We start from the raw sequence: 25,121 nt of genomic DNA on the forward strand, positions 1-25,121 counted from the left end.
AAAGAAATAAAAGACCATTACAGAGAGAGGCTGGCCATTTAAAAAATATACAAGCAAGATGCATGGCACATCAAAGACAAACTAGTATTTGATTCAACTTAAAGAAGGCATGCAAGCCTGAAGGAAGAAATCACTGATTCTGAAGTTGTCATGATGAAGGACAGCCACACCGGAAGCCCCTAACTTTGGTAACTTTGATTACCTTTTGGGGCAATTCAAATTTACATGAAACTTCAATCACTATTTGATCTTTCCTTTAAAACAGCAACGTATGTGGAAAGGGGCTGTGGAAAGGCAGAGGTTCATGGAGAGATACACGAATTATTCATCACAGAGGAGTGGAAGCAGGACATCTTGTAATGGGGGAAATTTTAGCTAATGAGCTTATGGAAAACTATTATCTACAGACACCAATTTAAAAGGCAGACCTCAAACGTAATGGTTAAAAATTTCAGAAAAAGTAGGCTTAAATGGTATATTAATATTTTAAGTGTATCCTAGATACACTTGGCTGCTTGTCTTTGAACCATTCCGATCCTTAGAAAAGGTGATGCCTTGTCATGCTAAAGAGTGAAAGTTGCACTGACATATTTTAAGAGGAAAAAACTGTTCAAGCAGCAAACTAGCTGGATTCAAAGATGCAGTTCTTCCACATACTCAATTTTCTAGTACCTAGTCCTTTCTGGCAGACAGCACCCAGAATGATTGGCAGGATTTGTAATGTCTCGATATTACCAGGAAAAAAACTGCACACATATTTCTAGCATATGAATAATTTTAACTCACCAGTCACCATGGTGCATACATTTCTGCTGCTTGTCCTGAGTTCTTAAGACTTGTAACATTCTGAAGAAGACAGAACAAAGAAGTCCTTCCATCCTCAGCCTCTTTTTATATTTTAACTTGTTCTTAAGATAGTATCGTATATTAGGAAAAACTACCCCCCATCATTTTCAAATTTGATTGCTAATTTTAGTTCGTCTTAGCTTCTTTTCCCTTAAATGTAATGAAGCAAGACTGTAAAACATAAACTAGCAGATACTAAGTCACTAGTCTGACTTAGAAAAAAGAAGTGTCTATTTCTCTGGACAAACCTAAATTTTCCCTGGAACCGAAACACAGTGCTGGGATTTAAAAAAAAAAAAAAAAAAACCACGCTGAAAAGGACTGTAATCCTAAAGTGAAATCAAAAGCGACTTTTCCAGGCAGATTTCACTAATTTCTGCTGAGGATCTTTGGAATTACGAAAGAAGGCAAAGCACGGACTCGGGTTGTTCAATTCTGTTCTGGGCAACTTTTTGGCTGAGCAATAGCGGGCCCTTTAACCTAACAGACTGCAAGTAAGCCCCTCCCAACCACACAGAGGAAAAGGCTGCATTTCAGGACTTAAAGCGGCATTTTAGAGCTCGGGTAGTTTCACAGCCTCCACAGAAGCGGATCCCCTTCCGGAGCGCACAGAGGTGACGTGTAAGAATTGCGCTTTAATGAGGAATTACTTTATAATGACAAGAAAACAGTAATCACTGACGGGCCTTCTAGGATTTGCCTTCCCTTTCCAACACAAAGCGCCAAAACAAGGTGAGAAAAGTCGAGGGGTTTCGCTGCCCTCACAGACAAACAGCGATCGGTTTCAGAATCAGGGCAGCACCCTCCCAAGCACCCACCCCGTACATGGGCCTCGGGACACCGCATTCTGAAGAGTACCAGCAATCTCGCCCACTTCGCTGAGGAGCGGGGCCGCAAGCTAGCCCGCAAAGCAGGTTGGTTTCTCCTCAGGCCTAGGCCCCAGCGGTCCGGGGACGTCACCTGAGCTGGAAGGTTCCAACCCACAACCTTCTTTAAACTGCAAGCCGCCCGCCCGGCAGCCCGCCGTCCCTCCCCGCAGCAGGGGTGTCTTGCGCGCCGTCGCTCCGGTGCCGCCACCCAACAGCACGGCGCGCGCCTGCCCGCGACCCTCGACTTCGGGGCGCGCGCCCCAGGAAGCCGCTGTGGCCCACGGGCTGCAGCTCCAGGAGCCGAGATATCCGGGCCGGGAACGCGCACGTCAGCGGCCACGCGCACCGGGAGGGCCGCACAGCGCGCGCGCGCTCGAGCGTATAAACAGGCCCGGCCGCGCGCGCCCACCAGCGCGCATTCGCGCGCCGCGCCCACCCGAATCCCCGAGCCGCCCCTCCCCCATACAGGGGGCGGGGGCGCGCGAGCCCAGGGACTTTCTCGGCTCCGGAGCCGCCCCGAGGTCTCCTGGGCCCAGCGGCAGCGGCCCGCCCGCCCCCGCCCGCCGTTGTGTGGGGTGGGCCCACTGTCTCAGGCCCGCAACCCCGCTGCATCCCTGCCCCCACTGGAGTCCTCACCCGGCGACGTCGCCGCCGCCGCCACCGCCGCCGTTCTACCCGCTGGCCCCGCCGCACCGCTCGGGGCCCCGGTTCTGCCGTCGCCGCTCCAAGACCGACAGGATTTTCCCCTCACAGCTCCCTGGGCGCCATCTTACATTCAACCCTCACAGCCAATGAGTGCCGAAAGCCTCTCTCGCGATAATTGGTGCGTCGAATCCCGCGAGAATTAAGGCTGCCTCCTGGCCAGACTTAAAGGGAACGCTTCTGCCGAGGAGAGAGGCCGAGCCTAGGGCTGCAGTAGCGGCAAGAGCCTGGGGTGTAGGGCGGAGCGCCCCGCCCTCAGACGCCCCTCCATGTGGGGCGGAGCCAGGGCCGGAGATCGGCCTAGCCTTGGAGCCAGGGCAGGCCGGGGCTTGAAGCTCAGTCTCAGGACCCTTCTGCCGCCTGCCTGGGCCTCCTTAGCGCAGCCTCACGCGGTGCGGAGAGCGGCCTCTTACTTAAGGTGGCCCCCACAACCTCTGACCTAGGCCCGGCGCCTCCAGCTGCAACCCACCTGGGAAGCCCCAGGTCACTCTCCTCCAGGAGTCCCTTGCATCTGGGATCCACGCTTCACCCGCCATCTGCTGTCATCCTAATTGAACCTTCCGCAGCCCAGTCCACCTTAAAGCGGGCCTCGGGTAGCCTGGTGTTTGTATACAGGGAAAATGTGGAGGGTGTTAAAGCTGCAGGCACACGCGGGCCTCACCAGTAGCCCACACTGCCCCAGAGGGGAACAAACTGCCATATACTCTTTCTTAAAAAGGCCTATGGACCTTTGCACTTGTTCCTCCTTCCTGGCAAACCCCTAGTCCTTTGGGGTTCCCCTCAGGAGGCACGTCCTGAGAATAGTCTTCTGAGGCAGGGCTGGATCAAGAACCCCGGATCAGCCTCACACAGGCCCCAGGGCCATGTCTTCAGCACAATGCCTGGTCACCCTCTGCCTCCCCAACTAGATGGTGAATTTAGAAGGCCACCACACAGGTCTTCCTCATTCCACTGTGCCTGGCACATAACAAGTGCTCAATAGTTTTGGATGATTGGACTAGGAGCCAGACCTCTCCATCTGCCTAGGCATGCAGGCAGACACAAACCTTCTATGTTCCTCTGACACGGGGCTTCTGACGGTGCAGCAGCATCCAGGACCCTCCATTCCCTCAGACTAGATGCAGAAGGTGTCCAGTCAAGCCCAGGCCTCTGCCCTGGAGCACCAGCAAGTGCCCCGGTGATTTCAAAGCTGTCAGTATTGCTCTGTGTGCAGCATACCTGCCCTCCACCCCATGGCAGGACTCTAAGGCCCTCGGGTGCTAGGAGAGCAGAGAGAGAATACAGACTCCAGGGGATTTAGCTGTTCTTTATTGACATGGAGTCTGGGTACCCCTTGCCTCCAAAGGGATGAGGTAGGTCCACAGGACTTGCAGTTCACACTTTTCCTGGGTCCTCCTTCAGTGTGACGGTTCGGTTGAAGACAAGCTGGAGGACAGAAGGGCAAGAATGACCACCAAACCCGAACCAGGCCAGGAGGCCCGGGTGGGTCTCACCAGACACCCCACTCCAACCCTCACTTCATCCCAGAGGAGCTGAGGGCCAAAGAACTCTAGTTCTCAATAACTTTTTGACTTGGTTAAAGGACTGGCTGGCTCTGGGTCTCCATTTTATAAGAATTGTAACAATCCCTATGCCAGCCTCCTACCTTGAGGAATAAGTAAGGAAGGGTTCATAGAAAATGTTGTGCGCGGCCTTAACCTCTGAGCCTATTTCCTCCTCAGTGGAACATGGATCCCACCACAGGTGGGGAGGATTAAGTAAGGAAATGTCAGCATAGTGCTTGGCATGGAGAATGGCGGCTACCACCAGCATTGTGGTGGAAAGGTAAATTCAAGCACCTGTCCCTGGTTGCTGTCTGGATCCACGGAAAAGTAACCAAGGCGCTCAAATTGGAACTTGTCGAAGGGCTTTGCCAGGGCCACAGAACAGTCCACTAACGCAGCCTCCACCACTTGTAGCGAGGCCTGTGGGCAGAGAACTCAGGTGGCTATCGAGCCAGAAAGACCCACCACCCTCACCCCATATCCCATGAGCCTACCGGGTTCAGGTCACTTAAGAATCCACCAGGCACCTCAGCAGGATCCTCGGGGTTCTTGTGCTGAAATCTGTAGTCAAAGTGAAGGTCAGACTGTGCTGGGCAGCCACAGCAAGCAATGCCCATCTCATAACCTGCTCCAACCCCAGCTCTGTTCACTCACAGTCGCTCGTAGAGGCGGATCTCACATGTCAGAGGCTGTGATACCCAGTGAATAAATGCCTTGGGCTTTTCACCAGCATCTGCACGCCTGCAGGTCACCTTGAGGCTTTCCACACAGCCACTGGGGCCCTGGGAAGTCACGGGGCCTGCGATCAGACTTGGACCCCATTACCAGGACAGCAGGCTGCACCAGATCCTCACCCCAGCAAGCACTGCAGCAGGAAGCCTGCAGCTGGCTCTCACCTTGACAACATGCTGCAGCTCAATGACGTAGCCTGTATGCCTCAGGCCCACGGGCTGGCCCCATGCCAGGCGCTTATAGCCTGGCTCTGGCTCCTAGAGGTAGGAAGGTGGAGAAACAACAAGAGGCTACAAGGGTCAGGCAGGTACAAGAGGCTTCTTCCACCCCTATGTCTGGCAGAGGTTGGTTTGAAGAGGGATGATGGGCCCTCAGGACTGAGCTCAGAAGCAAACTGGACCCTTCACCCCACCCCCAATTCACCTCTTTGAAGTCCATCCTTTCAATGAAGACAGTGGATCCAAAGGGAACCTGATGGAAGCCCTTGGTCTCATCAGCTGGGAAGTTGGGCACCTGAATGTCCAAGGCCTGGAGCAGAAGTGTCTGAGTCACACTAGGCACTGGAATTCCCACATCCAAATCCAGGTGCACCCCCCCCCCCCCCCACACACACACACACCTTGAAGGAGACTTACCTTGGCGGCGGGAAAATTGGTGATAACCACCTGTAATGGCTCCAGCACAGCCATGGCCCGAGGGGCTGTGTCATTCAGCACATCACGCACGCAGGCTTCTAGCAGATGTGGTTCCATTGTGGTCTGTGCCACTGTCACTCCCACCTAGCAGGAGAGGTCAGCTTCAGTTGCAGCCATGACCACCCACTGCTGTGCTCAGCCCCTAGCTGCCCACCCAGACCACTGGGCTATACCCGAGCACAGAAGTTGTTGATGGCCTCGGGCGGAAAGCCCCGGCGTCGTAAGGCTGTGAGCGTGAAGAGCCGGGGATCGTCCCAATCCCTGTGGGCAAGGAGGGGATGAAAAGACCGTTGGCAGCACATGCTACTAGTACCGCCAACCTTCAATAAGCCAAAAAGCCACACGTACCGCACAGCGCCAGCTGCCACCAGCTGGAGAATCTTCCTTTTGGAGACGACAGCATAGTGCAGATTGAGGCGGCCGTACTCCCACTGCACGGGACAGTAGACGTCCAGCGCATTGCACAGCCAGAAGTAGGAGGAGCGTCTGAGGAGGGAGGGCAGAGTCAGGGCTAGCCACCTCCACCCCGGGAGAGACTGCAGGAAGGGCTGCTGGAACCCCACTGGCCCTACCCTCCCCACGGGCCCAGCTCCCTCACCGGGCCTGGAATTCCTTGGTGCAGAGTGAGTGGGTGATGTGCTCGATGGAGTCACAGAGGCAGTGCGTGTAGTCATAGGTGGGGTAGATGCACCTGCAGGGCACAGGCAGTGGGCCCCACCATCCAGCCCCGCTCTGCCCGACCCATGGCCCACCCCGCCACTCCACAGCTCTGCAAGTCCACCCCGAGCTCACGCTCACCAGGTGTCCCCTGTGCGGTGGTGTGGCGTGTACTTGACACGGTAGGCCACAGGGTCCATCTTGCCATCCTCCATCACCAGCTTCATCCGCAGTGTGGCCTCACCCTCGGCAAACTTGCCCTTGCGCATTGCCTGAGCAGGAACAAGAGTTCGGGCTGCAACTCAGCCTGATGGCATCTCATTCCCAGCATTCTGGCCCACACAGACCCACCTGCACCTCCAGATCCCCACCTCGAAGAGCAGCAGCGACTCCTCTGTGGGACGGTCTCTCCAGGGTGAGGGCAATGGGTTGTGGCCTTTGAGCTCCTCTCCTCGCTGGTGGCACACGTAGGCCTGACCCCTACGAGGAAGGGGTGTGAATACCCAGCATGGCTGCACCCTGGTCAGCCTGTCTGGCTCCATACTGTGGCCTCACCTGCGGATAAGCTCCACGGCCCAGGCGTACAGCTGGTCAAAATAATCGGAAGCATATGTCACCTTGTAAGGGGTGTAACCTGGGGGACAATGGCACAGTTATTAGCAACCAGTCAGGAACACCCAAGGGCAGGCTGTGGCCCAGGGAGAGGCCCATGGATAATCAATTCGGCCCAGGCCCTCCCCAGCCCGTACCCAGCCAGGCCACCATGTCGTAGATGGCAGTGAAGAACTTTGCTTCCTCTTTCTCAGGGTTGGTGTCATCAAAGCGCAGGAAACAGATCCCATTGTTGGCCTAGGAGAATTGCAGCATCTGTGAGCTCCCATTATCATCAGCTCCTACAATCCAGCTCATCAAACTGGGACCTTCTCAGAGCTCACCCATGTCAGAATTGAAAATATCTTTCACTCATCTTCCTGTATCTAAATGCCCTAAACAAGGCATCTCATATTAATGTGAGCTACAACACAGCCTCATCCTAAGTCCGAGAAGTGGCACTGGGAATTTTCCCAGATTTGAACTTACTGCCTCACCAAGATCTTTTTCTAAATGAGCCCAATTGGGTGGATTCTGAGATATCTGTCACACATTTCAAGGTATCCCTTTCAAGGCCTCTGTCTGCTCTGCGACACTTTATGGGAGCAGCAAGAAAAGTAGGGACAGACACCCCTCTGGTACATGCTCATGTGAGCAGCAAGCAGTCACCCTGCTTGCCGGGTCCCCAGACACACTCACCTTGGCATAGCCAAAATTGAAATTGATTGCTTTGGCATGTCCAATGTGCAGGATTCCATTGGGTTCTGGCGGGAACCGGGTACGAACCTGAGATTAGGGGAATGGGAGCAGAGGATGCAGGTCAGAGCTCAGACTACACTAAAGGATGAACCTTCCTGGGGAGACCATCATGATAGGTAAGGTGGAGTAGCATGTAGGCAGCCCAAGCCGCAGTCAAGTGATGATTGCATAGTTTGCCTGCCAATACTGCCACACACCTGTCCTCCAGTGATCTCCAGGTGCTGCTTCAGTAGATCCATGGTATGAGGAGTGGTCACATAGCCCGGGGTCTTGTAGTTCTCACCTGCCAGGGCCAGAACAAGCCTGATGACACCAGGCTACAGCCCAGGGCTTCTGACCCCAGGGACTTGGCTATAAGAACTGCTACTAAGACCCAGCCCTCCACAAGAAAAAGAGCCTCTCTTACAATATTAAGACTGTCAACTGGTGAAGCCATATGGAAAATAGAATGGCGGTTCCTCAAAAAACTAACAAGAGTTGCATATGAATCAACAATCTCGCTTGTGGGCATGTATCCAGACAAAACTGTGGGCATGTATCCAGACAAAACTATCATTTGAAAAGATACACGCACCACTACACTCAAAGCATTCAATAGCCTTGTCTTGGTTACATTTAATAGCCTTACCTTGGCTACATTCAATAGCCAAGACATGGAAACAACCTAGATGTCCATCGCCAGATGAATGGATCAGGAGGATGTGGTACAGAGATAGAATGAAATACTACTCAGCTATCAGAAAGAACGAAATAACATCATTTGCAGCAACATGGATGGACTTGAAGAGACTGTCACACTGAGTGAAGAAAGTCAGAAAAACAAATACCATATGATACCACTTACATGTGGAATCTAAATAACGACACAAACACACACATCTACAAAACAGACTCACAGACATAGAGAACAGACTCGTGGTTCCCAAAGGGGAGGAGGCGAAAGAGAGAGAAGTAATGGGAGCCTGGGATCAGCAATGTAAACGGTAATATGTAGGATGACCAAACAATAAGGTCCTATGGGACAGCACAAGGAATTATAGTCAACATCCAATGATAAACCATAAAGGAAAAGAATGTGAAAAAGAATATATAACTAAATCAATTTATTGTACAGCAGAAATTACACATTAAAAATCAACTACACATCAATAAAATTGAAAAACAAGATCCAGCCCTCCCCAGAGTTTCAATCTGCCTGCTCACCAGGTTTGTGGAACTTAAGTGCCTCGCCTCGGAGCTGCTCCATCAGAGACAGGGTTTGAACAACAGCCTCACCTACAGAGAAGAACCAAGGAAAACTCATTCTCTGGATACAGCTATCACATCCAGCTCAAGGAGGTGCCTGCAATAGTACCCATATGCTGTAACCAGAACAGAACCAAGCAGTCCCCTCTTCCTCCAACCCCAAAAATAAGAGATACACGGCCAGACTCCTCAGGCCTCCTCTGGCTAGTTTCTGAGTAAAGGAAAGGAAGGAAACACCAGAAATTCCAGTCTTGCAGCAGAAGACAGACTGCTGAGTAAACGACGGCCTGAGACTGGGCTGTAAGGATCCACCAGGTGGAAAACCCAGAAATCAGGGAGTTGAATGCGACAGGAGCCTCAAGCCTCTCACCGTTCTCCACCACATCCTTTGCTGTCCTTTGGTCTGTTTCTTCTGGCCGAGCCTTTGCCACCTGAGAGAAGTTCAAAAGATGGTCAAGGTCTTAGGATGACTGGGTTCAGATACTCCCTTCCCCAGCCTGAAGTTTCACCCTACCCTACCTCATCCCCAGGGCCCCCAGACCATGCTCAGTCCCACCTTGGGCTTCTTCTCCAGGTCAGTCTCCGTCTTGGGACCCAGGAGATGGAGGACCTAAGCAGAGACCAGAGTCAGAGCTGGGACAGGACCCCATGACTGACCCCACCCACACACCCACCAAAGGGCTCCTGGGCCTATCCACCAGTACCGCCCTGAAAAACCTACCTAGCCCATCCCACCTCTGCTCTTCACGTGTTTCTGTGGCCTCAAATACTCTTTCCCTCCTGAGGATCCATATTAGGCTCAGGCAACAGAAACAGCCATTTACACAGAAGAACTGTGGGCCCAGCATCGAGGTAAGCCATCTACCTCAGCCATCACCCTCCTGTGATTCTCTGCCAGCATCCTGAGATGAAGGCCACATCACCCCTATTTACAAGATGAATAAACTGAGGTTCAGAGTAAAACAACTCACCCCAAATTAAGCATAACCCAGGGGCCCGGGTCTTTGATTGTCCGCCAGGTGCTTCCCCCTCTACCCTAGGCACTACTATCCACCATCAGAACAGGAATAGGCTCTCGTCCCCTCCCACCCCCGTGTACTCCTCAGTGGACTTGACGTTCTGGCAGGGCCTGTGCCTGCTTCAGCTGAAAGAGGCACCCACCTGCATGTCTACTTCGTGCTTGATCATTTTGCCATCTGCCCACTTGAGTGCAGCCCGAGCCTCTCCTAGAAACATGGACAAAAGGAGATGCAGAAAGGCAAAGCAGGACATTTCCCATCCTCTTTCCCAAGAAAAGGACCTGGCTGACCTCAGAAACCAGAGTGAGACCATTTCTAAGGTGCTCCTATTCCTCCTCCCACCTCCCTCTCACTCATCCCCAGAAGAAAAGGCATGTCCAGTGAGAAGAACATAGTCCCTTGCCCCAGGCCCTGCTCACCCATCAGCAGCCCCATGTTGAAATGGTAACGCTCTACCAGGAGCTTGGCTCGGTGGCGATTTATGGCAGCCTCCACCTACAGAAAGCCAAACGGTGTGGTTCAGAAATGCTCCGGGAACCCAAACCCTCACCCTGGGGTCTTCCTGATTGGAAAAGCTGAGCCACTCCTGTTCAGGGTCAGTCCTAAGGAGACAACTGATGGCTGGGGAAAGACTCACAGCCTCTTCAATCTGTTCTGGGGTCACCACAACGCCCACACCGCATTCCTGCTCGAAGTCCGCAGTGTTGATGGGATCCAAGGGATGACTCCGCACATACTCAAGGGCAGCTGAAAAAGAAGAGCGAACGAATCTGTGGCATCTCAGCTCCAAGAAATAGGAAGACAGGACCCTAATCCATCCAGGAAACCCCAATAAATTTGGCTCCTGGGAAATTAAGTCGTGCCCCTCCAGAGAAGCTCTGAGGCCTCAGGAAAGAAGCATGTGTTCTGAGGGAAATTCCTCATCAGACCTAGGTTTCTCTAAGTCAGTCTCACCGGAGGTGGCCCTCTCCATCTGTCAGTGCCACGGCCTGGGTTTAGAGGGGAAGGCAGAACTAGTAATCTAGAGAGACACCGAGGGACTTGTCAAAAGGGACAGAAAGGAGTCTGGGCTGAGAGAAGTTTGAGGTGGAAGCGCAGGTCAGGGAGGGGTCTCACCGCTCAGCTGGGTCTCAGTGTGGATCTTCCTACTGGCTATGTAGCTCACGAGGAAAGAGAGGCGCCGGGGATCCCGGAGTCGGGAGGCCAAGCCATAAAGCAGGGTCCCGGTAGCCTTGTCAATGGAGGAGCCCAGAGTCTGCTGCGCCTGGGGGTCAGAGAGGTCAGTGATAAGCCCCACGCCCAGTAACAAAAGCCTGAGCAAGACAAGGTGGGCTGGTTGGGTTTAGGACCCGGCCCGGCGCTGCGCTGGGGCACAGTCGGCAGCCGGGGCCAGGAACTCAGGTTCGCACCTGGGTCGCCGCCTCGCGTAGCTGCGCGCTCAGAACCGTGTTCTTCAGCGTTTCGCGGGCCTTCTGCTCGCTCAGGCCGAGGCCAGTGAAGAGCGACAAGGAGTCCAGAGCCGCCATTGCTGGGACGCCGGAAACCGAAAGAAAACTTGGGGGCCAATCTGCACGTTGGCAGTAGCCCACGGACCAATAGGAGAGCGATGCTGTCAGGGAGACCCAATAGTGTCCTTCCTTGGCGGGAGGGGGCGGGGCTCTCTAGGGTTATTAGCTCCATTTAAAGGGCAGAGGGAGGCCTTTCCGGGCGCTTCACTTCCGTCTTCGTGCTGCGGGTCCCCAGAAGTGGTAAGAAGGGGTAGCGGCGACCGGACTTTTAGGAGGTGCTTTGCCGCGAATCAGGAAGCAAACATAGACATGGCCCTTTGCTCTTCGACTTTTCCCTTTCAGCCCTGGAACCCTCGGGACCATCCCAGTTCTGTTCTTGGGAATATGAGTCCCTATCATCTTTCTGACGTGAGTCACAGCTTTGGAGTTGTCATGGAAACAGTTGAACAAAATGAAGCCCGGGAAATCCTGTCCAAGACTCCACAGAGAATGTCTGAAATGGCCCATCGATGGACCCCAATAGTCTAGCACTTCACTTCTTGAGCACCCAGCTGGGCACACACCTGGCCAGGAGGGACCTGAAAAAGTTCTGTGATGATTTGGTTTAAAATCTTCTCTGGGAATTCCCTGGTGATCCAGTGGTTAGGACTCTGCAGCTCACTGGTGAAGGCCTGGGTTTTCGTCCCTGGTCAGGGAACTAAGATCCCACAAACCACACAGTGTAGCGAAAGAAAAAAAAACCTGTCATACTTAGCACCCTTACCAAAGCATGCATGTCAGGAAAACCACAAGATCAGACCTTGAAATTCATTTTTAGGTGTTGGACAGGATGTTTTATCAAAGTTGAGATAAGGTGGGACAGAGGAGGAAACAAGGAGAAAAGCCAGGTAACAGCCAGCAAGGCCCAGCAGTGCATGGGAAGAGGCACAATCCAGCAGCCAGGCCTACAGACAGGTCCCTGTGGCATAGACTGATAATGCAGAAGCAGCAGTGGCCATAGTGCTGAGGCTCACAGAAGCCTTGTGTGGAGGCTTGGCCCGGGGAAGGGTCATGGGGCAGGCTCAGCAGCAGGGCTACGGTCAGAGGTGGAAAGAGCCCCTTGAGCAGTGCATCCAGCACATGCAGACCACCAGGGTCCAGACACTTGGGGCTGCACCCAGTGAAGGCCCAGGACAATCCTGTTGAAGCCCACACCTAGCAGACCCTCCCTCCAGCAGTGGCACCAACACCCAGCTTGGCAATTCCACCATTACTGCAGGGCCTCACACCCAGCTCTCCAGGCCCCTCTCCATGACCAGTAACCCCACATGGTCCTTGTGCTATTATTCCAATAGAAAATAACCAACTCTGGTCACAGAGTTAGCTTTCTCCAGGAGCTCCTGCTCACTACCACCGCTAACTCCAGCCAAGGCTGAAGGGTACTAGCAGGGCCCACATGCTGAGCTTATCATAAGACTGACCCCTCAGGCTTGGGGGCAGGGATGGACCACCGCGGATGCAGGGCCCTGCCCCACCCTTCCCGGCCTTACACTCTTTCTGGCTTGCTTGAACACCTGCCTCCCCATCCCCCTCCAGCTGGAGATACCCACTCCTAACCCTGCACTGTTGGAGACGAAGTCTCATGAGATTTGCCATTGCCTTGCAGCATGTGTGCACAAAGGCAAGTGTGCTGGGACAAGCCTGCTGACCCACTGTGGGCAAACAGCCTGGGATACCTGCCAGAAGCCAAAGTCTCAGGGAATCAAGGGAGGAAATGGCCTGGCAGGGGCCTGCACCCTCCCTCCCACAGGAAACCAGCTAAGAGTCACTCTGGTCCTCTCTGCCTGTCCTTGTGGAGCAGGGTCTCCTTCCCCACAAGCCAGTTTTTTTCCTGCTCTATTCTCCCAAGGGATCCAGATGTTTTGCAAACTACAGCAAAGAAAGACCTGAGAAAAGGAGGGACTTCTCCTCCGCCCACATGTCCTTCCTGTTCCCCAACAAATCCTTCCTGACCTGCTATCTGGTTGTCAGCCCCAGTGCCTACACCTTTTACCTCATGCTGTCAGCTTCTGGAGTTTCATGGGGTACAGTCCACCGCTTGGGTCTGAGGTACTGATGTTGCCAACCATAGCTGCCTCCAGGCAGGACTCAGAATCAGTGGAATGAAAGGGCAGAAGTCAGGCCCCAAACATCTGCTGGCACTGGGGCTTGGCTTTATGACCCAAAGGGCCTGAACTGGAACCTCATCATCTCCTCAGACCAGAGCACTTTACAGGATCTTTGACACACACTCACTTGCGCACACACACACTCACACACACTCACTTGCGCACGTACACACACACACACACACACACACACACACACACACACACACACACACACACACACACACACACACACACACCAGTGACTAAGTCTGCTTATTTGTCATTTATTTTTAAAATATATTTAAACAGCAGCAATCACTTCCAAAATGCAAAAAAAAATTACAGTTTTTTAGAATAAAATTATAACGTTTATAATGCGAGTCAGAAAGAACCGAAGGTACAACTGAGAATCAAATCACGCAGCACTGGGGGTGGCTGGAGAAGCCAAGGCCCACTGGTTGGGGTGGGGGGGTCAAGGTGACAAGAGGTCCCAACCTGTGAGGCTTCCACCCTCAAATCCTCCCCCCCAACTCCCCACTGACAAAGCCAGTGTTCTCTAGGTTAGAGAAGGAGAAGCGGCAAAGCGCTGGCCCTCTGTGGGGGATCCCACAAACCCAGTCCCCCCACCAGCCAGGGACCTGCTAATCGACCTCCTCCATGTTGCTGTAGGTGGGGGCTGGGCGGTCCACAGGGGGGGCGAAGCGTTCAGGGGCTGTCCGCGTGGGGGCCACCTCGGGGGCCTGGCCAGGGCCTAGTCCCTGCAACAGAATATGAGGACAGGGGTTGGGGGCTGCCCAGTATGCCGCCTGGCATCCCAGGGGTGCTGGCTTGGAGCCCTGGCACCCAGGGGAGGGCCCCAAGGCAGGCGCAGACAGCAGCGGCGTTGAGACAGAGAGACGAGATCGGGCCTGAACAGTCTCGCTTTATTAACACTTTAAATACAAGAAGCTGCTTGGGTAGGGCTAAGCCCCAGGTCAAGGGTAGGAGCAGCAGGACAAACGGACAGACAGCTGGACAGGATACCCACCCTGGATGCTCTGCCCCTGCAAGAGCCACAGTCCCCACCCTGTCCCCTCAGGGGCACCCACTGAGCCCCGAGTCGGTCCCCACCACAGAGGCAGGCGTGGCCTGGCAGGGAGGGCAGGTGGACCAGCTCACAGCAGCTGCCTGCCGGTGAGCTCATCTCCAGGGGCTCTGGGATACCAGAGGATAGAACACGTTGAGCACAAGGGCCACCAAAGCTGCCACGGTGCCCAGAACAAAGTATCGGAGACAGCCCTCGTCTGGTGTGGTAGGGCCACGTGGCGGGGGGCCCACCCAGTCTTGGGGCCCCCAGGGACCCAGAGGCGCAGGCCCCTCGGGTACCGGCTCCTCCTCGGCCTCCAGCTCCTGCCAAATCCGGGAAGCCTACGGTGTGCGGAAACGGCCATCAGCACCCAGGGCAGGGGGGAGGGGGAAGGGAGACCCAGTGTCCCTAAGACCCCTGGCCACAACAGTCCCACCCAAGGTAACTGGCGCTAACCCCCTACATCCCAGGTCAGGCGGCAGAGAGGGCAAGCAGGAGCCAAGTGGGTCACTCGCCAGGTTGTTGAGACTGAGAGCGCCACGACAGGAGAACCCAGACAGCACTGTGGCCTCAGGACACTCCCCAGTGGACATGCAGCTTCCCCGCTGGGGTGCAGTTAGGGTTGGGGGTTAGCCGGTCAGTTTTTTAGCCCAGGCTCCCCACAGAGGTGACTGGTTCACGGAGGACATAACTGCCAACCCCAGAGTCATGTCCTGGCTCCCTCCCACCCACGTGCAGATCTGATCATGGTCTCAGAGTCTGAGCCTAAAGGGCTCAAGGGAAAGGAGCGCCAGGAGGAGACTAGTCCAGAGAAGAGTTGGGCTGTGCCCACCAACCAGGCCTGGGACCCACATCAGCAAGAGAGACAGAAGATTCTGAAGGCCCAGCGGGAACAGATGCCCACCGCAGAGAGGGGGACGGCCACACAAGGCTATGGCCTGCTGGCGCAGCCCTGGCCTGAGTGCACCTCAGAACTCGGGGAACAGTCTTAAGGGAGGGTCTGTGGGTCAGCGTGTGGAGAGCGGCAGAGGGAAAGCTAGGCGTGTCAGGAACAGTCCGTTCACAGCCCGGTGAAGTTTGCAGCAGCTCCTGGCCTGTATTTGATGCACATGCCAGTGGCCACGTGTTGGCGTGTATGTACCTCTGTAAGTGTCCCTACAGCCTGTAATGGCTCTGGCTAAGGCTGCAATGTAAGGGAACCCCATCTGTGGCTTAAAAAGCCCAAGGCTTCAGGGGCTGGAGGAGAGGAAGCTGTGCTCCACACCCCGCACATCTGAGAGCTGGGCCCCCCTCGCCTGCGGAGCCTGCCCGTGCCTCACCTGGCTGGCAGCGGACTCAGCTGCAGGGCCCAGCTCAGGGTGGTGCTCAGAGTGCCCTGCCCGGGGGGGCCTCTCCACGGGAGAGTTCCGCCGGCGGTAGAAGAGGACATAGGCGTAACGCGTCACCACCTGACTCTCATCTACCGTTGTCACCGTGCTGTCGTCGAACAGGCGCCAGCCTACGGCGAGGTGGGAAGAGTGTGAACAGGGCCCGCGCCACCGCCCCTCCCGTCCATCCTGTCGGTGCGTGTGCCCTCACCCACGTCGCTGCGCTGGCTGCTGCGGTCATTGGGCAGGCGCGCACAGGCGGTGTAGTGGCCGCCGATCATGCCCCCGTAGTGGTTGATGACGGCGTACAGGTCGTAGCTGGGCAGCTGCTCCTCTTTCTGACCGATACAGAACTTGCCCAGGTCCAAGTTCCTGTGGGGCCGGCCCGAGAGCGGTCAGCAGGTGCCCCACCCCGCCGCTACCACCACCAGCCCTGACTGCGGGCAGCAGGGCCCGCCGCTCACCGGACGGGGAACTCCACCAGGTCGTTGATCTTGTCACGCCAGATGAAGCTGCGGAAGGAGAAGCGCTTGAGCTGCACGATGAGCACGTTGGGCAGGCGCCACAGCAGCAGCTGCTTGGAGGCCTCGCGGTGCTGTTTGCACTGGGGGCAGTACCTGAGAGGGGATGCGGCACCGTCAGGGCGGCGGAGCGCCCGGCGCCCCGCCCCTACCTGCCAGGCACCCTGCCCTCACCAAGCCTCCTCAGGTGCCAACACCTCCGGCCGTGTGAAGAGGTTGAGGCACTGGTCCAGCGTGAAGTGGCCGGCGCGGGCAGCTTCGCCCGCAGACCCAGGGTCCTCAGCGCACTCCAGTTCCTTGGAGGCCACCAACACGAACTCCTGCAGGCGCTCGTTGTTGCGCCAGACCAGGGCCAGGCTGCAGTCATCCCCCAGCTCCAGTGGGACGTCTCCTGGAAACGGGCAGGGAGGGGAGTCACGCCACTGTGGAGAGCCACCGGCCCAACCCACGCCAGGGCTCCCGCGCCTGACGGCCTCAGACACCTTTGTCCTCTAGCCGCTGCTCTCGGTTGGATGCGTCAATTCTGTAGATGAAGAACTGGGGAGTGTGGGCGCTCAGGGCTTCACTTGGGTGTTGGTACCCGGGCACGGCAGCTGAGAAAGGACACGATAATCGGAGCTCTCCTGTCTACGATGGCCTGACCCAGCTCTCCTCCACCTTCCCTACCCCAGAGCCTTTCAGCAGACTTTTACCTTCAGGCCGGGACACCCTCTCACCAACAGTCAAGGCGCCAACTTCAATGGGCCCACTGGCCACCATCTCAGAAGAAATGCCGCTGGTGCTGGGCACAGGGCCCCGATCAGGGGATGCCCATGCCCGGGAGGCCCCAGTGTCCCCCTCAGCCACAGGGGTCACCAACTGGAGCTCTGGTGGCTGAATGGGATCCCTGTCACTGTCCCCAGCCTCCAGGGAGCTAGTGGAGAGTAGCGTGGTGCAGCCAGGGCCCTGGGACTCCAAGGCCATGCGGCCGGGCTGGAAGGGCGGCTGGAACACACTCACAGAGTACCTGGCGACGGGCCGCAAAAGCCAGTAAGAATCCAGACCAGTACGGCCGGCGCCTCTGCCTTCCACCCCACCTGAACCCAGCCCCTGGGCACTTACCGGGCATAGCCCTCTAGCAGCTGAGCGAGACGGGCGTAAGTGAGGCGTGAGGCGGGGACACTGACCAGGAAAGGGTAGCCGATGTTCTCGGGGCGGCAGAGGCCCTTGTGATCAGGCCAGTGGGTTTTCTGACAGAGCCTGGAAGGAAAGTGGAGGGAAGGAGGGGGCTTCAGCCCCACCTCTGCACCAGGGCCAGCCCAGCTTCCCAGGGGTCTGGGAGAGTGGTGGCAGATGGGGGCAGATAGAGGACTTAAGACACCCAGGCTTTATGTGGACAAGAGGGAGGGTGGTAGGTGGAAGCAGGAGCAGGGACGGGGCAACGCGGGAGTCCTCACTGGTTGCAGTAGCCCACGCGGTAACATCGGGTACAGCGCTTCAGCTTCTCGTCCTCTGACTGCTGCTTCCGCTGGCAGGCTGCACACTTGGAGATGGGGATGCTGGGCACCTGGGGGCGCTAGGGTGGGTGGCCTGGCTCAGCAAGGGCAGGAGGCGCAGGAAGGCCGTCCCCGCCCCCACCAGGACTCTGGGGCAGCAGGGTGGCCCCTACTCACCTGCTGTACCTCTAGCACCACCACCCGCTCCTTGGCTAACTCTGGGGACAGCAACTCGAAGCAGAGGAGTGTGTCGGACGGGGACACGGTGTCCAGTGAGTGGGAGGGCAGAAACACACGGTGGAAGCGATTCTTAATCACCTGGGGACAGAGAACACACAGATCCGATGGGAGGACGAGTGCTTCCCCTAGCCCTGCTCCAAACCACAAGATCTGGCCTTGATCTTGGGTCTGTGAGAACAGGTCAGGGGTAAGAAATATGTGCCTCCACTGGCAGCAGCCTCAGTGCCCAATGGAGTAAGGAGCCTGGTACGCAGAGAGAATGAAAGATCAGGATTGGGACAGGTATGAACTGTACCAGCTCTCCACACCAAGGGCCTCAACCTTGCTCTCACCCAGTGGGCCCCATGGAGACTGCAACGTGGTTCCTCTGGAGGGGCCACCTTCCAAGAGGCGTGCCCCTACCTCCACCCCGCTAAGGAACAGGAGACTGCCAGGCAGCAGCACACAGATCGGGGAAAACAGGAGGGAGAAGCACAACGGAGAAGAACCAGAGCTGGTGGATGGCTACTCCTGTGGCCCGAGCTCTTCATCTGAAGAAGAGCAGCTGGGGGCCAACACCAAGCAGGGGAGTAGATTCAGATGATGGCGGGGAACTGAGGGCACCTCGGGTGCATCGCCCAAGTGCCTGGTTTCAACCACGCCTCATCCCGCAGCACCTCGCCTGTCTGTGCAGTCACATGCACGTCTGCGCGGACACATACAGATGCTAACAACTGCACACACGTATCTGCATGCTGTGAACAGACACACGTCCCTATGCATAAGGGGCAGGGAAGGACAGACACACCTCAGCCAGACGCAGGTTCTCAGGTTTCACGTGGACACTCTGAGACAGGGAGTCCAACACTTCGCTTGCACTGGAGTTCTCCTTGCTGACGCTCACCAGAAACTGTGGTGACAAGAGGAGCGAGTCCATGGGGGAGGGAGGCCAGGGTCTCAGCCGTAGCCTGGAAGTACGGGCCAAGTTCTCACCTTGATGGGCTTGCTGTGGGGCTCCCGGGCGAAATAGAAGACAGGGAGAACCTTTTGCTTCTGGGGCAAGGGCACCGGCAGGTACAGGAACGGGTCAAAAGTGATGGAGACCTGCAAAGGCACAGGTGCCACTGGAGGGAGTGGGGAGCAGGCTGCTCGTGCCCAGAGCGCCCGACCCAGGCCTGCGGACGGCTCTCAGGCCTCACCACCCAGCCTCAGGCTAAGAATGCTGGATGGACCAGGAGGACTGGCAGGAGAGAAGAATCCCTGTTTCTGACACTGGAGGCCCTGCTCGGCCGGGCCCCTCACTCGCACCCCATGTGCCTTTCCAATTTTTCCCATACCCCACTCCATCTCAGGTCACCCAAAGAGCGCTTTCCCCTCCATCAGGAAGCCCTCACAGCCTGACCTCTGCAGCCTACACAGGGCCTCAGGCCTCCCCTGAGCTTCTTTGCCCAAATTGTGCCCTGCAGCACCTAAAGGTACCTGTGCCTGAGCCCATTCCGATTAGGCTAACCAGGACAAACTAGGGGGTGCTTTTCTCCCTAGGGAGCCCATCACACCTTTGCACACACGGGGCACACCAGCTTCGATTTGTACTGGCCCTGAAACAGGTCCACGATGAAAGAGTCATTCCTCATCTTGTGCCGCTGCCAGGCTTCCTCAGCCACCACCTGCGGAGCAGAGTGGTGAGGGCCGAGGAGACCAAGGGGCTGGGACGGGCGGGACACAGGCGCGCCTCTGCCCCAACTCTGACCTCATCAGGCCGCCCATCTGAGTCCACGGTCTCCGTGTAGGGCTTATTCTGAATGCGGTTCAAGTCCTCGTGCAGCCCATCTAGCAGGAAAGCCATGAACTCCTGGGCATCATGCTGGGCATAGCCTGTGAACTGGCTGGCCTTGCTCGCCACGATGGCCTGGACACAGGGGCAAGGTGTGAGCCTGGAGCCCCAGCACCCACTGTGCTCCTGGCTGGCTGGCCCTCCCCGCCCTCTCCAGCCAAGGGGAAGAGTAGCCACACATCACCTTCAACTTGGAGGGCTGGAAGGCATGGTGGGTGCCCTTCCACAGCGCCCGGAGCAGCACAGCAAAGCCAATGGCTAGACGTCCACCAGTCCCCAGGGGGTTGTTGTAGTTGATCTCGGCCTCGAAGGAGCGGTCTAGGGACAGCAGCCCAGCAGAGGTGTGAGCGGGGGCAAGTGTCCCCCGTCCCTGGGCTCCAGGAGCAGCTCTCACCATGGAAGAAGTCCCGCAGCTCCCGCGTGTTGGACAGAGACTGAATGACGCTGTTCATGAAGCAGGTGTTGCCTAGGTTGACGAGGCCAGTGAAGCCGGGCAGACACACCTTCTTCTCTTCCTCCTCCTCTTCCTCCACACTGTCTCCACTCACCGGGCTGTGGGGCATTGGAGGCACCATACATGTGGGCTTGGGCTGTGGGAGCAAGAGAAGCATGAGAGAGCAGCCCTAAGCTCTCCAGCCTTCAGCCCTGGCCCTCTGCACCCCGAGATTCTCACCGACGCCAGGTGTGGCTCTGACTTTGGGGCTACATGCTCCATGGGGGTGCGGGCAGCCACCCCATCAAGGCCTGTGTCCTCAGATCGAGCCTTGGGTTTCTCCTTCTCCACAGCCCGGGCTTCCTCCTGGCCCGTCAAGGGATGGGGTGTACCTCCCGGTGGGGCTGAATCCAGGGGGGATGGACCTGTCGGCACGGCGACCTTTGCACCACCCACTGCACCTTAAAAAGGGGGAATGGGGGGGCTGGTGGTTAGCAGCATGTGGCAGAGGATGGGGGTCCGGGTCCCAAGGACCGGGCAATGAAGGGAGCTCGTGGGCAGACCTCGTGTAGCTGGGGCCTCCAGGCCCCCCCAGCGCTGGCTCTGCCGCTTGCGGAGGCAGATGTCAATGCGAGAGGCCGTGAAGCAAAAGTTGCACTGCTCGGGCTCGATCAGGTTCCTGCAGGGGAAGGCTGCACTCAGGAACTCCAGTGGAAGGGCTGTGGGGCCAGATGGCCCAGGGACAAGGCGTGCAGGGCGGTGGGACAGGGCACCACCCACCTGAGCTTCACCTGCCAACGGAAGATGGTATGGGGCCCACAGCCCGGGTGCAGTCTCAGGAAGTTTCCATCCCTGCAGGGGCGGGGCAGGGCAGGAGAAAGAACGTGAGACACACTGCCCTGCCTGAAGCACACTGTCTGCCCCGGTTCTGCCCGTCCACCCACCTGGTCTGGAAGATAAGCGTGAAGTCCTGCTCGCGGAAGAGCACTCGAGAGCTGTCCCTGCGGATTTCCTTCACGTACACGTGCACCACCACTGAGTCCGGCCCCTTCTCATACGAGTCATTCTTGACAAATGCCAGGTTCACCATGGACTCGGGCTCTACATTGAGACCACAGCTCAGTGCCACCCAGGACAGGTTCCAGCCTGTTCCTCTTCTACTTCCTCCCCACCCACACCCACCCACCTTGCAGCTCGAGCTCGGCCTGCCCAACCCCAGCCCCACCTTTACCATCCACCAAGGCTGCAGCATCTGCGGCCACTGCCATCTCCTCCTTGGAACGATCGTCCTTCTCAGGGTCTCTGCTCCGGGCCATGGTAGGGGACACTGGGTCGCTCCTGGGGACTCCTGCCTTCTTTCCTGTCAAAAGTGCTAGATTCTCCTCTGAGCCCAGGAGGCAGGTCTGGGGGGTCAGTGGTGGTACACGGAGCTGTTCCTCAGCCTCAGCCTATTCGTGGCAAGATCGTGGGCAGGATCAGCCTTGGGTCTGGCCGGCAGCTCCCTCTCCACTGGAGTCTACACCCTTCCCCCTCACCTCCCAACCCCCAAGCAGGCACCCCACTCTCACCTGGGTGGCCGGCTCAGCCAGGAATGGGGGGGCATCACCCCGAGGCCCAGGGCCATCTCTGGCCCCTTCCCCCTCTGGCCCTCTGCGGAGATGCACGGCCCTCTTGGCGCTGGGCCCTGCCTGGGCCCCAGGACCAGCCCCAGCGCCTACCTCACCACGGCCCTGGGCCCGCTTCTGGTTGCGGGCCTCCTGCTTAGCCCGCCGTGGCTCAGGGCCTGGCTCCAGGGCAATGGGAGATGGCTCCTGCCCATTCTCCTGGCACCGCAGCCCTGGCACCAACTCCTGGGTCCCTAGAGGTTTCTTCTGCCAGAGATACAGCAGTCAGGCTCTGTCAACTACACTGGGGATCCCTGCTTCTCCCCTCCCACCGCTCTGGAACTTACCAGCAGAGAGGGCCATGTAAGCAGAGGCACCTTCTTGGGCAGTGACAGCTGCAGGACGCCACCTTTGCGAGCCTGCACTTTGGTGCAAGAACTCTCTATCTCAGCGTAGAAAACACCACCCCACTGCCGACCATCTGGAAACAGAGTGACAGGAGTCAGCTGGGGCAGGGGATATCAAGAGGCTCACATACACTGCTGGCCTCGGAGCAGAGGGACGTACCTGGGAGCCGCAGCACACAGTCTGTGTCTGTGAAAGCAGCGTCAACTTCCTCCAGCCGCACGGGACCTGTTCCCACACGGAGCTTGACAATCACCTCATCAGCACTTTGCCTCCAATCGAGCCCTAAGTCTTTACAGGGAGTGACGAAAAGATTGTGAGTGTCTCCGTGAGCTTCTGTTGAGGATCAGCAGGTACCAGACACCCAGCCCTAATGGAATTGCTTTAGATAAGAGCTATACCCCCATGGTGCCCACCACCCCTCTCCCACCAACCAAAGCACTCTAGCATCCAAAAGGCCTATTCATTACTCACCCTCTTTGGTCTGCTCCTCCCGAGGAGTGAATGCTGACCCTGACAACAAAGGAAAGAATAGGGAAACGAAGATGGACAGGCAGCCTCTGAGACTCGAACACCCCACCAAACACCATGTTGAAGACTTCAGTCAAGTACTACAAACTTCAAAGCTGATGCTGTACCCAGCCTGCCACCGGTCCATCTCTCAGCATCAGACGAGAATGGGAGGAAGAAGAAAAAAGTCGTTTCCCAACCCCCCACGTGTACACTCAATAGGAAGGGAGGAGGAAAAGGCCACAAGGGTCCCAGGAATGCCACTCCCACCTCTCCTAGGATCGCCATCCTTGCTCTCCTGGTTTGCTCGATCCTTCTGCTTTTTCTTACTGGTGGCCTCCTCCAGTCCTGGGGGCCCTCTCCTTGGGCCTGTGGCGCTGGCCCCACCAGACATCTTGAGCCGCTTGGTCGACAGCCAGAGCGCCCCGGGGTCAGCAACGGCGTCTGGGTCAGGGCTACGGCGCTTTCTTCCTGGCCCAGCTATCTTGGCAACTCTTTGTGGACAAATTCTCCAGCAAGGAACAGACAGCCTAACAAGAAGGGGACCAGTAATCACTACCAAGGGCCGGAGTTTGCTCCCTGGTTACACCCAGGGCTCGGCAACCTAGGACACGTCTAACCCTACAGAGCAGTGTCTCTCCAATACCTGAGGCAGCCCTGGCTACTCTCAGACGGTTCCTAAGGGGGAATAAATAACGCACGTAGGAGCAACCACTTCTAGCTGAGCCTCCTAGATGCTGCCGTACAGACCCACAGAGAGAAGCCCCACTGAGGAGGAGCCAGGTCAGGGCAGCTATGGCCCGGGACCAGGCTCCTTCATCAATCTGGAGATGAGCCATGGCTCCAGCCCACAGGGCTGGCACTCTGAGCAGGGTGCTCACTTTTCCTTCACTCTCACTGGCTGCTTAGTCACCACCCGAGAAGTAGGAGGTGGAGGAGGAAGCCAGGAAAGGAGGAGACAGACAATTAAACAGCAGGAGGACCAGGCATTTTAGCTGAAAACAGGCCCAGCCCAGGTGCTACCACTGCCCAGGCACGGTCTTCAGGTTAAGGTGCCCCACCTGCCACATGACAGCTTCCACCATTCCCTGAACCTGGTTCAATGCACTGGTTGGTTTTTGTTTTCTTTTTTCCCTACGTCTGAAGAGATTCCTCTCTCCAGCTGCTGTCCTATGCAGAGAGGGGCTTGCAAAAGCTAAGATGAAAAGGGTATTCAGATGTCACACTTCCCTTTCAGCAATATCCCCACCTCAAGGCACCCTGAGATGGAAACTGAAACAGACATTATTCCATTCCTTCCCAGGTCCGCCCCCTCATCAGCTCTGAGCTAGAGACTTTCTACCCAGTTTCCCACAGACCCGCAAGGGGATTCTGGGCTATTTCTCCACCCAAAATAAAGTTCTCAAAACTAAGATAAGGGTGGGGATGAGGGTGGGGATGAAGGAGGCGTGTATCCAGGATCCCTGGCAGCCCACAGCACGGCCTGAGACAGTGGCAGGACAGATTGTGACCAGTCTGTGTTCCCCAGTGTGAGTGGGGGGGCGGGGGAATGTCGGGGGCGGGAAGAGATTCTTCTACGGGTCAGATGTGGGACTGGTGGGCTGGATCTCCAATGACGACAGATCCAGAGTCGAGGGATGAACATCCTCCGCCTCTTTGCTCCCAGGCCCCAGCTGAAGGTCGCGTCCCTCCCGTATCCTCTTGGGACGTTGAGGAGGGAAAGGGGCTGCCTAGAGACCCAAGGTGGCCTAATCCGGCCGCGCCGGGTTACTGACCACAGACCAGTGCCCCAGCCGGGCTGCGACCCAGTTCCAGCCTCCGAACCCCAGGCCCACCACCACCTCCTCCAGGAAGCCGCCCTCACTCGCCGCCAACCCTCTCGGAGACCGCCGGCCGGCCACAGGCTGAGTGTAACGGCCCCGCCTGCAGCAGCGGGCCCGGCAGGCCGCCGGACTCGAGGGGTGGAGACTGGCCGGCCCGTGACCTTGAACAGGCCGCCCCGGGCCCGCGTTGCGGCCTCCCCGCTCCGGCGCGACAGGCGAGCAGCGGCCAGCCCCACTCACCGAGCGAGGCCGCCGCCGCCGCCGCCAGCCCTCTTCGGGCCTTGGCAACCCGCTCTCGGTTCCGGTTCCGGCGTCAGGTCGGTTCCGGTTCCGGCGCGCCCCTCCCCCGTCCCGGCGCCGCCGCCGCCACCACCTAAGCTGCTTGTTTTGTTTCGACTTCCAGTTACGGCCGCGGGTGGCTGCACGCAGGGCCGGTGACGCACATCCGGCGGGAGCGGGCATGCGGCGCCGGGCAGCTCTGGAGGCGGGCCTAGCGGAGGGGGCGGGGCTCCGGTGCCTGGGCCTCTCTGGGGCCCGGCGGGTGGCCGCCTCTACAGACTCTTCCCAG

General features: G+C 57.2%; 3 protein-coding genes across 23 annotated transcripts in view; all 3 read right to left on the reverse strand.

The window, feature by feature from the left end:
- The window catches only part of QRICH1 (glutamine rich 1), a 41,396-nt gene extending 38,907 nt beyond the window's left edge, over positions 1 to 2,489 (reverse strand). The window contains exons 1-2 of one of the 9 annotated variants that reach the window (XM_043441872.1): positions 2,352 to 2,475; positions 787 to 846 (exon numbers count right to left, since the gene is read on the reverse strand). The gene's annotated coding sequence lies outside the window, so the exon portion shown is untranslated. Of the gene's footprint in view, positions 1 to 786; positions 847 to 1,664; positions 2,002 to 2,351 lie in introns of those variants that run through there. The other 8 variants (XM_043441875.1, XM_043441873.1, XM_043441874.1 and 5 more) reach the window with 8 other exon arrangements.
- A 1,214-nt stretch (positions 2,490 to 3,703) lies between these two features.
- Positions 3,704 to 11,311, reverse strand: QARS1 (glutaminyl-tRNA synthetase 1). The gene is made up of 24 exons (XM_043441881.1): positions 11,069 to 11,311; positions 10,776 to 10,923; positions 10,297 to 10,406; positions 10,079 to 10,154; positions 9,802 to 9,866; positions 9,197 to 9,250; positions 9,011 to 9,071; positions 8,599 to 8,670; positions 7,593 to 7,678; positions 7,336 to 7,422; positions 6,795 to 6,894; positions 6,601 to 6,679; positions 6,417 to 6,525; positions 6,187 to 6,317; positions 5,987 to 6,079; positions 5,737 to 5,874; positions 5,562 to 5,649; positions 5,329 to 5,472; positions 5,117 to 5,221; positions 4,858 to 4,950; positions 4,616 to 4,743; positions 4,456 to 4,522; positions 4,256 to 4,381; positions 3,704 to 3,842 (listed from the first exon to the last, which is right to left on the reverse strand). The coding sequence occupies exons 1-24, from the start codon at positions 11,183 to 11,185 to the stop codon at positions 3,792 to 3,794; spliced, it is 2,328 nt and encodes a 775-aa protein (XP_043297816.1). The 5' UTR covers positions 11,186 to 11,311; the 3' UTR covers positions 3,704 to 3,791.
- A 2,253-nt stretch (positions 11,312 to 13,564) lies between these two features.
- Positions 13,565 to 24,983, reverse strand: USP19 (ubiquitin specific peptidase 19). 13 transcript variants are annotated; one of them, XM_043442264.1, is made up of 27 exons: positions 24,794 to 24,982; positions 23,001 to 23,260; positions 22,695 to 22,733; positions 22,383 to 22,511; positions 22,163 to 22,296; positions 21,780 to 22,082; positions 21,443 to 21,659; positions 21,156 to 21,312; positions 20,992 to 21,063; positions 20,775 to 20,890; positions 20,452 to 20,672; positions 20,173 to 20,368; positions 19,963 to 20,096; positions 19,695 to 19,853; positions 19,501 to 19,611; positions 18,938 to 19,048; positions 18,753 to 18,854; positions 17,903 to 18,043; positions 17,687 to 17,805; positions 17,352 to 17,489; positions 16,943 to 17,256; positions 16,733 to 16,843; positions 16,425 to 16,641; positions 16,194 to 16,346; positions 15,941 to 16,101; positions 15,682 to 15,860; positions 13,565 to 14,054 (listed from the first exon to the last, which is right to left on the reverse strand). In XM_043442264.1, the coding sequence occupies exons 2-27, from the start codon at positions 23,122 to 23,124 to the stop codon at positions 13,938 to 13,940; spliced, it is 3,975 nt and encodes a 1,324-aa protein (XP_043298199.1). In that variant the 5' UTR covers positions 23,125 to 23,260; positions 24,794 to 24,982; the 3' UTR covers positions 13,565 to 13,937. The 13 variants fall into 13 exon arrangements, with proteins under 13 accessions (XP_043298199.1, XP_043298197.1, XP_043298195.1 ...); XM_043442263.1 differs by lacking the exon at positions 13,565 to 14,054 and adding an exon at positions 14,199 to 14,703 and having other exon boundaries at positions 21,437 to 21,659; positions 24,794 to 24,983; XM_043442262.1 differs by lacking the exon at positions 24,794 to 24,982 and having other exon boundaries at positions 20,452 to 20,666; positions 21,780 to 22,079; positions 23,001 to 23,255.
- Between the last annotated feature and the right edge of the window lie 138 nt (positions 24,984 to 25,121).

This window comes from Cervus canadensis, chromosome 22, assembly GCF_019320065.1.
Source record: "Cervus canadensis isolate Bull #8, Minnesota chromosome 22, ASM1932006v1, whole genome shotgun sequence".
In the NCBI taxonomy this organism is placed as follows: Eukaryota; Metazoa; Chordata; class Mammalia; order Artiodactyla; family Cervidae; genus Cervus; species Cervus canadensis.

What these genes read in the sequence shown, in the direction of transcription:
- QARS1 (XM_043441881.1), bottom strand. Translation starts at nt 11,185, where the DNA reads ATGGCGGCTCTGGACTCCTTGTCGCTCTTCACTGGCCTCGGCCTGAGC. An exon ending in ACCAAGGAATTCCAGGCCCG is followed by an intron (nt 5,875 to 5,986) that starts GTGAGGGAGCTG and finishes CTCCCTCCTCAG; the next exon opens with ACGCTCCTCCTACTTCTGGC. An exon ending in TCAACAACTTCTGTGCTCGG is followed by an intron (nt 5,473 to 5,561) that starts GTATAGCCCAGT and finishes CTCTCCTGCTAG; the next exon opens with GTGGGAGTGACAGTGGCACA.
- USP19 (XM_043442263.1), bottom strand. Translation starts at nt 23,124, where the DNA reads ATGTCTGGTGGGGCCAGCGCCACAGGCCCAAGGAGAGGGCCCCCAGGA. An exon ending in CAGAGCCACACCTGGCGTCG is followed by an intron (nt 20,369 to 20,451) that starts GTGAGAATCTCG and finishes TTGCTCCCACAG; the next exon opens with CCCAAGCCCACATGTATGGT. An exon ending in GAGGGTGTCCCGGCCTGAAG is followed by an intron (nt 16,844 to 16,942) that starts GTAAAAGTCTGC and finishes GTCCTTTCTCAG; the next exon opens with CTGCCGTGCCCGGGTACCAA.